The sequence below is a fragment of the Carassius carassius genome, chromosome 15 (assembly GCF_963082965.1).
Source record: "Carassius carassius chromosome 15, fCarCar2.1, whole genome shotgun sequence".
Classification (NCBI taxonomy): Eukaryota; Metazoa; Chordata; class Actinopteri; order Cypriniformes; family Cyprinidae; genus Carassius; species Carassius carassius.
The window spans coordinates 17563275-17575100 of record NC_081769.1 but is presented as its reverse complement, the minus strand read 5'-3'; the positions used below and the strand labels follow the sequence as shown (position 1 = coordinate 17575100).

Sequence of the window (11826 nt, the reverse complement as noted above, 5' to 3'; positions counted from 1 at the left end):
TGAGCAGAAGAATGATCGTTGTTTTAGCGACATGTCACCAGCAGGGGAAGCGCTAGAGCTACCTGTTCTAGTTCATTACTACAACTCGACAACTTGAAACAAAACTTGGCCGGGATATATTTCTGGCACTCATTACATCCTTTGCATTTCCAGTAACTCCACGAACCTCACGATGAATGAATCTGCGTTCAGCTGGAAAAGAAACCAAAAATACAAAGAGGAAAAGCACAAATGACGCAAGAAACTAATCTCATATCTGAAACTAATCTCAGAGTTTAGTTTAAATATGTTGAAACGAGAACCCACGAAAAACTATCTTAGGCTATATTCAGAATGCACCTTATAATGGCCCGTTTGAACGGATTAGAAATATTAGCTACATTGTTACATTACAATATTACACATTATTACGATACAAGTTATCTCGAATGGATTAAATTAGCGTTTAGTTGTTTTAAACTTAGAATAGTGCAACGGTCAAAACCACATTAAAGCTGGAAAGTACCAAAGCGTTTTCTGAAATTTAGGTGGCTTTAAATGCAGCGTGACGTGGCGTATGACGTCACACGCTTCTGTGCAAAGAGCGGCGCATCTGCGAGAGTTTCAACAGAGCAGCGACGATCCCCGCGCGACAGGTTTGAGGACACCGGATATTTATTCACCTGTGGGACGGTTTTACCTGGTCGCAGGACGCCGCGTCACAGTTTCGGAGGACTTGAGCGATCAATACAACTCAAAAGAGAATTCTGACACTAGATTGTAAACCAACTCTGAAGGAACGCGCTGAATACAGCGACGCACTTTACCATTAAGTTTCTGCGATCGTTCATTAAAAGAAACAAGAGGAACCACACAACAGGTTTTTATCTCCATCTGACTAACCTTTTTTTGCGACTCAGAGCTGACTGAGTTTAACAAGCGGAAAAGCGACAAATTATTAAAGGTGGACTGTCCACCCTTCCGTCCTATGAAGATGTCAGGACTGTTAAGCGCACTCATTCTCCTAATTATTCAAGGTAAGACATGTCATATCATGTTTAAAAAGTAAAAGGAGTCACTAATTGTTGTCGGTTATAAAATATACTGATTCGCTTTTGCTTTCATTTGAATACATAACCTCGTTTGCGCAACTCTGTCATGATAGAAATATCCTTCAGTCAATCTATAAGCGTTCACGCGCTTCTCAGACTAAATTCATGATGACTATAAAATAATTGTATTAACTAGCCCAGTGTATCATAGTATGGGGGAAATAACTTGCCTGTTTGATCTCGCATCAGGTTTCTTTTCCCTGGAGACTGTTTGAGTTTGGTTTCGATAAGCGCCATGTTTCTCTAGGTGTGGTCTTGGAAGTGTTTTCCCCCCCTCTTACGTTTTGACAGGTGTGTGTGTTTTTGTTGTTGCGAAACTACGGACATTATCCATTCGTACTTCAGTGCTCTCTCTTCCTCGTACCACATTTCTCTCGGTTCCTCACGTCCCTGGCGTATTTTCTCCTTCACATCTTATCCTATTATTTCCAGCTGAAGGGACACAAATGAATGTAAATCAATCCGTCAATCACGCAACAGGGTGTTTCTTACCATTTTAAAACGTGGGTTTTCAACTTGGTATTATTTTACCGTTAAAGATTACATCACTCTTTCAGAACGTCATTTTGTTTAATTTTAATAATATAAATAATTTGACTGCCAATCCTTCATTCCCCGAAATATCAAAGAGCTGTTAACAGGCTGACGTCACTGCCTATTGTTTAGTCCTATTTCAGGGCACGTCTCGTGCACCGTAGCTCCTTTTGATCGCAGATTGAGGGGCTCTTTTTTCATTGTCTTTGCAGTTTAATTATTCATGGGCCATGTCACGGTTCGCAGGTGCACTACACCTGACAGAGAGCTGGTGTGAGTGTCATGAAAAACTCTGCTTGAGTGTCTTACCGAGCGCAGACACTGAAAAAGATGTTAGAAATTTCAATTAAAAAAGAATGTCAGTGCTACAATACAACGTGTTACTGGTTAACTGTAAGTTGCCTATAAATATTTAGTTTTCCGTCTCAGATTCCTCCTGTTTCTACATATAATTCTAGACTGGATGATGGTGAGATCAGATCTCTGTGAGGAGCACTGGCTGCTGTCAGACTCCTTGTGCTAACAAAAATCAGACTGGATTATTACAGTTAATGGCAAAATGAATGTTTGGAAATGTAAACTGATATTTCCTACTGACACACTACAGCAAACCATAGAAATAACTGACTTTTTTTTAGCTGGTGAAAATACCAGTGTTTTAATAATTTTGGCTAACACTGTATGTATATGACATTATGCATTATGATGCAATATGATGTGTCGAAGGTTCGTGACATCATAGGATAGAGCTCTTTGTCGTAACTTATAAAACAATTCACTTCTTTAACTTATTCATGGTCTGGACCTCTTCTGCTTGGGCCCATTTCACAGTACATCGACTGCACTTCAGGAGGAAATCTAGAATAACGAAACAAAGGATTTGTTTTATTTATGAACCGCGCAGCGGAATAAGGGGTCATGATTTTCTCGCTTAAGCAAACAGTATAAACAGGCCTAGTGTTTTCTTTTTTCCCCTTCCCTTTGCCTCCATTTAGTTCAGTGTCCTGGGAGCTTTTGCCTTTATATGCAGCAGTCGCGAAATATTTGAAGGGTCAAAGCTTTTTGTATGCTTGCCTCAGTGGCCCCTGCAGACTCATTTTCATTGTGTGCCTATTAAATACAATCAGACCAACTTCAAGCACGGTAATATAAAAGCTTTATTTTAATAACCTCATTGTTGCTTTTCAAATTAAGATCTATATAAACAGGAAGCAGGTTTAAGCTAGTTTTATGATTGTAAAACTTGCAGCAGTTTATCTTTCTAGTTCCAGACTGAAATGTAGGCTACAGGGAGCAGAGATCTGCACAATAGAAACTACTGATTGTGTTATAATACCCTCATAGTGAACACGGGTCAAAAAAAAGCTTGAACCCGTTGCCATGGCGACGCTGTGCTTTCATTGAAAGCTGGGTTTAGGGGGGCTACTGTAGCGGTGTCTCTGGCTGAATGCATCAAGTGGTGTGTGTGTGTGTGTGTGTTTAGGAGAAGGAGGAGGAGGGGGTTCAACAATGTTAGGCTGCTCCACTGATGGAGGCGGAGGCCAAGCTGACCTTATTCTAAACTGTGTGAGCACAGCAGTTATAGACGCACTCTAACAAGCACACGCAGCGATTGTGACAGCACTGGCTCAAGTGGTTTAAACAGTGAAGAAGTGTTGAGTAAACGGGCGAGACGGTCTCCATTGTCCGCCAGTTCCACATACCGGGGAGCATGTAAACAAAAGTCGCACTGAAAACGAAGCTTTCCAGCCTCCATTCTTCCATCTTCTCCTGTTTCCTTCCATCCCTTCCTCTGTTTCTGCGTCCATTGCCGTCCTTATCCGCTTGCTTTTGTTTGAGAGATGATTGTCATTGGTGTATTCAAATCTCTCCCCCCACCCCTCCTTGCTCTGACCTCAGGGCCACGCTGTTTATTAGCATCTGAGCCGGTGAGAGAACGTGGGAGGAGGTGTAGCAGTAGACAAAACTGGTAGACTGTGGGAACAACATTGATTTAGAAATGTTTCGTTACTGTGAGAACTCTTACGCAAGTTTATCAGTCAGTATTATCTTAAAAATAATGGTTGGAAAAGGGAGTTTTTGCATAGAAGAACCATTTTGGGTTGCCCAAAGTTTGAGTGAACCGTTCCTACAAGAACCATTTATTTGTTAGTGTGAAGAACACTAACATGCAAAAGAACCTTTTATGCAATGGAAAGGACCTTTATTTTTAGGGGTGTATATGAGGTAGTTTTCCTCTGAATATGGTTGTCAAGAGACTGTTCAAAGACTTTTTGGAAACCATGTGTGCTGGTGAATCCGACAGTGATTTTGGATGTCTCATTCTGGTTTCTTGCAAAGATAAGGTTGGATGAATGTTGGGGGATTTGTGGATGGGGGACCAAAGCTTTTAAAACTTGTGTCAGGTCTGTGTTTGACATGCGCCTCTGGGAATGCAGTCTGCTGAAATCAATGACTGACCTTGTAATTAACATCAACCTGCACTAATACGGACACTAGAGGTTTCCCGCAAAGGTTTGTATGATATCCATGTGTAACGGAGGCCAGCGAGTAGTGCTGTGCATCTAAACCTCACTCCCCAATCTCAAGAGACGCACTAGCGACAGACACTAGTGGCTGCAGTCATATAGCCTCCTTGCATGCCGGAGACCCGGGTTCGAGGCCCACTCAGTGCGAGTGCGATACCCGGGAGAGAGGGGTTACACATGGCACACAATGAAGTCTGAATTCAGAGTGATGGGTCAGATATAAGTAAGTTTTGTGGTCAGGGTTATTTTCAGAATGGCTTTTTCTCTTTCTATTTGTTCGAAAGTGGAGCTAAAATGAATCTCAACTGGTCCTTGAAGCACTTAGAGGACTAGGCTCTTTCGAGCGTTTCTTTTCTTACTGTCTGGCTCTATTCTTGTCACTTTCTTTCTCTCGCTCTGCTCTCAGTGGTTCAGCAGATGTCAGATCTCAGAATGCTTTTATGGTATTAGAGATTCATGGGGTTGATATGTCCAGTTTATTGGACCTCATATTTTAGTCTTGCACCTGCTGATGGAAAGCCAACCAACCATTGTGGCTGCAACATGATGGTGAGAAGTGAAACAAAAGTGGCAGCGAGGAATGAGAAAGCAGGGTTTTGCTCTTGCTGTGGTTTACCATGCAGTGAAATTGTTCTCTGTTTTATGCATCTAGGAAATGCAGACAAAACCTGATTCAGGGAGACACATGCACATAAGGCAACATGTTATCACATCCCATGCTGGCTGAGTTTACCTCCCTGTCCCATTGCATGCAGGGGGATCATTGACCCTCCAGGGGTCAGCAGTTGGTCTGGATAGTGGTATGTGGTTGCCAGTTTGACGTGGGAATGTCGAGGGTTGCCAGATTGCTGCAGTAGGTCATGTCTACTCAAAAGAAAATGACCACAGATCTGCCCTCTTTAAAATAGATGCCAAATGGCATAAAAAGGAATAGGACATGATGAGTGTTCATCCCCTATAGACAGAATGCCATCCAGTTCGTTTTATGATTTAACATCACAACCCTGAAGGTTTTTTAGATGCTTTTTGGGATGCTATAGATACTCTGTCTGGTTTGCTGGCTCCATATTCACTTAGCTTTGGTTAGTCATGAACTTGATAGAAATGGTCTTAATTTAGTGGATTAGTTCAACCAAAAATTACATTTGTCTTCATTTCATTCTCATGTTCCACACTGACTTTCCCTTTCCGTAGAGCATATAAGTACATATTTTGTAGAATGGCCAAGCTGCTCTATTCTGTACAACCAAAGAAGGACAGAAAAGACCATTATGAATGTAAGTTTGCAAATTGTATTCAACAGGCTGTCCACAATTGGACAGTTATCACAATTGTCCACATGGGCTGAATGCAAAAACAACATACGGTACTACGTGACCAGTGTAGTCTGATTTACAGAGTGATCATGAATTAATCCTTTTTATTATGGGTTCACTGGCATGAATCCTGGAGGGACAGAGAATTTTGGGATGACATCAAATTGTCAATTTTACAAACAATATCGTAAAGAAAATGTCCTATTTTTGTCCTCGAGTTGAAATGAGATGCCTACCGAGTCTTTCTAACACATGCAGATGCTTTATCATTTGAGGCAGAAACATCAGATGATGAAATAACTGAAAGGCTCTTTTCTTTTTGCAGAATAAGTGTGTGTGTCCTAAGACGTTGACAGAGGGAGGGACAAGGGGGGTGAAAGGGGTTTTGATTCCTGAGGATTTTTTGAAAAGCACACTCGTGCTGTCTCGTGAATTTAGCATGTCAGTGGTTTCAGGACTCCTCACTGCAAGTGCTCTTGCACACTGGGCACAGCTGAGTGTGAAGATACATGGTTGTGTGAAAAGACATGTCTGGCTGGATACCGGTGCCTCTAAATAACTGCATAAGCAGGGTTTGAATTCCACAATGGAGAACTGCATTATATTATGACTAGTGCTAAAAAAAAAAGTCTCCGTCCAACAGTACCATTTTAGCCCATACACACATTATGATTCAGTCACAGAGTGAGGATATTTATGGCTCATTCACACCAAAAACAACAACTATATTGATGTTCACATCAACAGATGTTAAAGTTCTACATATTGTGAGATGTCATCACTCTGAACACTCGGAGTCTGGTAGATTCTGATTGGCTGTCAATGTTTTTATCCTTCATTGACAAACAAGTTACATACACAAGAACCTCTGACTTATGAGTGATGGGTGAAAAATAAGAAACTTTTGTGGTCAAGGTTATTTTCAAAATCGCTTTTATCTTTTTATTGGTTAGAAAAGTGAAGCTAAAATGAACCTCAGATTGGCTGTTAAATGTCTTTAGCATTCATCAGCTGGAAAAAATCATTCTGAAAGTGATTCCAATGATATTTTTCTCCTGTCTCATTGGCATTTACTGCAGCTGTGGTGTTAAAGTTAAAAGCATAATTAAAACAATAGTTGACAGGTCCTCAGTCATTAATAGTGTCATTATGTCCACACGTTACGCTCCACAGGAGGGAAAATTAAAACCGCGGTCTGCAGCGAAGCATGTGACCTTCAATAGCAAAGTCACCGTTCACAAATCACGCAGAAGATCTTCCTCTGATTAGCCTCGGTGTCTCTCCCTCACTGGTTTTATGAAGTGACTGCGATACTATTTCGAATATTGTCCTTCCTCTCCCCCTCCCTCTTTCCTGACTGTCCTTAGCTCGTCCATATAGAGTTAGCCAGAGGCAGACAAGGAAGCGAGGCTTTGCTCTATTGATCCTGTATCGATCAGCAAGGCCAGCGATGCCCTTGTGAGTCGACACGGCTTATTGAAGACATTACGCCTTTGCCCCATCAGACTGACATCACTGTGAAATATAGCCCCTCATTTCCAGAGGACGTTTGATCGTGTTTCTTTACTTACTTTTCGCTTTCTGTTCTATCCCCACTGTCCCTTTTTTCACTTTCACATCCTTTTCACACTCTTTATCCCTGCAGTCAGTTGTGGTTAGCAATGGCATTAGCGCCCGTTTGCCCTTGTCTGTCATTGTCTTTTCCTCTCCTCCTCTTCCTGAGTGCCTTGCACCTGGTCCACAGAATGTCGTGATGGAAGCCAGACTGGATCCGAGCCAGCCAGAATTGGCCTCGTTTTGTTTTGTTTTTTTGTGCAGTCTTATTCCAGACCAGATACAGTAACTACAGTACAGTCAAAGCGAGCTGAATTATCTTATTCCTGTAAGTGTGAGCGGCACATCGCTCCTCAGAGAACGCTAATGTCATTAGCATGCCCAACGTAGCGAGCTGTCAGAGAAAAACAGCAGTGACCTTTAAGATAATTTTGCCTGTCTCCTGTGAGTTCTGTTGGGTACATTTGGTGAATGCTAGTATATGTTCTCTGTAGTATTTTATAAGGTCAGTGTATTTGAAGAAGTACTGTAAAATAACCAAGAAAAAGTGTGTGAAATGCCTAAATACAGTTCTCCTGAGATTGTTCTCCCAAGGTGAACTGGAGCTTGTCTAGGTGACTTAAGTGCGTAGAATTTAATGATACAACTTTGTTTCAATCATTGTTTACTCACCCTCATGCTGCTCCAAACCCATATGACTTTCTTTCTTTGGTGGAACACTAAAAGAGTTTTCAGTAAAATGTCCAACAGCTGTTAAATTGTTCAATGACATGACCTTTTTTGTTTTGGTCCGAAGCTATTAATATATTCAAAAATATGTTCTGAAGTGCAATGACTTAAACACACCTTCTACAATAAGCATGCTTTTATTTTCTGTATTAAAACATGGACAAAAATGTCAGGGTGATACAGCAGTTCTGATATCATAATGAAGAAAATGAAAATTATTGAAAGAAAAACTTTGGGATAATCTTTTGTTATTATTATTATAAAACTTTATCCATCAAATTAAAGACACATGAGGAACATGCTTAAAAACATAAAACAGGAAATTAAATCATAGATTGGACCCTTGAAGTTCCTTAAAAATAAGTCTAAATAAGGATAATTTGACCTTTTTAATGACAGGGTTAAGAAAGTTCAGGTTATGTTGGCAAGGTATGAAAAATGTTTCTTTTTATTTTAGAGTACATTTATAAAAAATAAAAAAAGGTTTTAAAATGAGATTTTGTGAGAGAGATTGACCCAAATATATCATTTTATGTTTCACAGAAAAAGCTCATACAGGTTTAGAGCATGACAGAATGATCAATTTTGGGTGAACCATCCCTCATTTTAAAGCACTGTTTTTGCATGCAAACATACACACACATAGCTATTTTTCCTGAACATTCTTCTTTGTTTCCCTCGAAGCAGGTGGTTGAGCTTTGTTCTGACCTCCGATCCTCATCGTGTTCCTTCAGACTTCCCTCTGTGATGCCTTTAACAAACGAGCGCAGTCCTTCCTCCCACCCTCTTCCTCTTTATCCCTTGTTTCTCACTTCTTCCATCTTGAGGATTCAGTCCACTTAACAGGTCTGTCTTGACTGCTAAGATGTTCACTCTCCAGCGACCTTCTCCCCCCCCCCCTCCCTGACTCATTATTCCTCTAGCCATGTCTTTTTCTTTCTTTCTTATTTCTCCACCTCAGCTTGAGTTGTTCCTCTGCATCTTTTTGTTTGTTGTGGAGTTTGTCTAGTTGTTGTTTAATCCAGTTTGCTTTGTAAAATCAGGACAGTTGATTCTTCTACAAGTCAGAGTAAGTTTTGGGCGGCTGTGTTTGTGGTTATTATTATGACGGGAGAACCCAGGGAAGAATTATTTTTCTGATTTACCTTTCATGTAAAATCATTCTTTCAAATGCAACCAGTCTGTTTCTCTTTATGCAGTCATGCCTGGTTCCTTCTTTCCTTCTGCCCTTTGCTTTCTCCTCTAAAAGAAGGGCCATTTATTTTGCTCCCAGTCGCACCATTTCTTTTAAAATTGGGTCTGACCTCTCTTTCCTTTTCTCAGTAGTCTCTTTTCTCTTTTCTCTTTCATTTCTTGTCACATTACGTGTATTTCATGAAGGTTAAGTCAGTGAAACAGCTCTTTTTCCAATGCTGAAAGAAAAAAAGCACACGTGAAGACAAGTGGAGAAAATAATTTTTGGACTCAGTTAAAGGTCAAAATACCCTGTGACACCTGTGACACAAACGATAGTTTCAGAGTAGATTAAGCATTTGCTGCATTTAGACTATTGTTTGATGCCGCGTCACCCAATAATGTACATTCAGTCTCATTCTGTTTGGCTCTTTATGTTCCTCATTTTTAAGTAGCTTTCTATAAAACATCTAATTGAGGTAAATGTGAACAGAGGCAAAAGATCTGAGTCACTGAAATGAATCAAAATCACTTCTAGCTTATGTCTCATTATACACCAAAACAGTTAATTTGATGGAGATGGTACAGTAGGTGAATTACAATGCAATATTGTATTGTTTGTATTGAATTCCTCTCTAAATGACACATAATTATTCATTAACACAGTACCTGTCAGTTGCAGCTCAGTTGGTCAGTGATGAGTAAAAGGGAACATGAAATGGTGACCATGCAGGAACTGAGAGGCCATTGTGTTTGTCCCCTACCTCTTTTAGAATCACACTGCCTTTCAGACAAGTGTGTGTGTGTGTGTGTGTGTGTTTGAGAGAGAGTGAGACTAAAGAAAGCCCCTCATTGTTCTCTCAGCCGTGTCCATTCATACAGGTAAGTGATACGGCAGCACCGGAGGATCCACCCTTCTCTTCCTCTGCTCTCTAGAGGACCGAAGAATGAAGAGAGGAGAAAATGTTCCTCGCACTCTTATGAGGGGTGAATGGATAGTTTTCACCCTTGCTCGCCTTTGTTATGGCCCTCTGTGCTCACTGAGAAGCAAAGCATGATGGGGAATAAAAGCGCTGACGCAGTGGGCGAATTCCAAATGCCATGTTTGTGCCCTCAAATAGCAATGTGGGAAGAGAATGCTACTTGTAGGGTCAAACTAAATTCAAGTGAGCAGCTCAAACTCTCTGTAAGGCTTCTAGTGAAGAGAACATGTTACAGTCATTTCAAGAAAGAAAATTTGCTCTTTGTAATTTTGGTGACAGATTTTCATGATTCATTTGATTCTCATTTAGTTTGTTTGTACCAAAACTTGCTAATATTTGTGTGTATTTATTTATAGGCTACTTCCTGTATATGTGTACTATTGTTCAAAAGCGTTTCAGAAAGCAGTCTTTTATCCTCAACAAGGTTTTAATTATCAAGCTATTTTGTTATCAAGCAAATATTAAATTCTACAACAGTCTGTCTATATATAGGCTGTGACAAACACATACATATGAGATGGCCTGCTGCCTTCGGAGTGAATAGGGCACAGTTCTAGCTTTCATATGAAATTTACCCAATCTCATTTTTTCTAGTTGTTTTCTATTTGCATGTAACCTTGCATGTGTTTTAACCTCTGCTTGTATGTTTGAGTAGACTAACATGATATGTGTGTTGTAAGTTCATTTTCAGTTTGTGAGTGATTTGTCTATGCCATAACCAAGCCCTCGGGGCAACACGGGCCTGTGAGAGAATGAAAAAGAAAAGAACAGGAAAAAAGCCCCAGGCAGAGCGCCGAGCGAGGGATGTAAAATCAACAAGTGATTAGCTCGGGAGCATTTTGATTAGGCAGATGCAGCTTAAAAGGGCAGAAATCTCTATTCAGTCTTGTCTTTATCCCCCTGCACACCTCCTTGAAGTCTAACACTGAAAAGATTTATCTGATATGGATTATTAATAAACTGAAGTGCCGGTGACCACCCTCCAGTGCCTGGTTCGTCCCACCCCCTCTTTCCTGAACATCTGTAGCCTCCTCTTTCTCTATCCCTCACTTCTTCCTTCCTTTACCTAAACGTGTGCCGGTATACCACTTCTTCCTCTCTCTCTCTTTGTCAGTCTCTCTGTGTGTGGGGGAGGTCTATGGGTCCCAAGTTGTAGTGTCCTAGTTTTTCTCTCCTGGTCTCCCTCACTCCCTTCTTGGTGTTTATTTATTTAGATGCAGAGGAAGAGAGGGATGAATAGATGGGTGGATGGATGATGGAGTAGAAGGAGAGGTGTCAGGGAGCGAGAGAGGAAGATTGATATTTTAACATTCAGTGGAAGTGTGGCTGACAAACAAGCAGCTCTCACGTGGAGAGGCTTTGCAAACGTGTTTTCAGATCGATTTTTAGCATTTGAAATGGATTTGTTCAAACAACCTTATTGAGCCGCATGGTTATGCTATGCTCACCTTGTGTGAGAGATTTTATTTGATGTCGTTGCTGGTGAGAGCAGATGAAACAAATCCCCCTTCTTTAGCATTCTGCTTTTCTCTGAGATCTCTTCTTGCCTCCTCGCGTTTGGTCCTTTGCTTTGATGGGAACTCAACCCGCAAAACTGAAAACCTTTGGGCGTGGAGGGTTCCTGGCAGTACTTGGAGATTTGCAGTAGTTTCTTGCTAGCAGTCGAAGACTGTAGGTGTTAAAGTAAATGTGAAATTAAAATTAACTTTATTTTTGTCTTAATGCACTTTCCTGGTCTTGTTGTGAATAATTCATCTGTGCTGGTATGTATCTGGTATGATAAAATCAACCTCTATTTTTACCTCATTAAATATCCCATTTCACTCAGAAATACATCACATTATGGAAGTTAAATGGGTTTCGAGAGACAGTTCACTGTAAAGTCGCATTTTGATGTTTTTTTTTTTTTCAAAAAAGA

At 40.6% G+C, this 11826-nt stretch overlaps 1 protein-coding gene across 2 annotated transcripts in view; it reads left to right on the top strand.

Annotated features, from left to right (window-relative positions):
* Window positions 1–571: 571 nt before the first annotated feature.
* LOC132158317 (nectin-2-like) overlaps window positions 572–11826 on the top strand; it is a 66866-nt gene continuing 55611 nt past the window's right edge. The window contains exon 1 of one of the 2 annotated variants that reach the window (XM_059567679.1): window positions 572–1016. In XM_059567679.1, coding sequence (XP_059423662.1) covers window positions 968–1016 — 49 coding nt within the window. In that variant the 5' untranslated portion in view covers window positions 572–967. The remainder of the gene's footprint in view (window positions 1017–11826) is intronic. The other variant, XM_059567680.1, reaches the window with a different exon arrangement.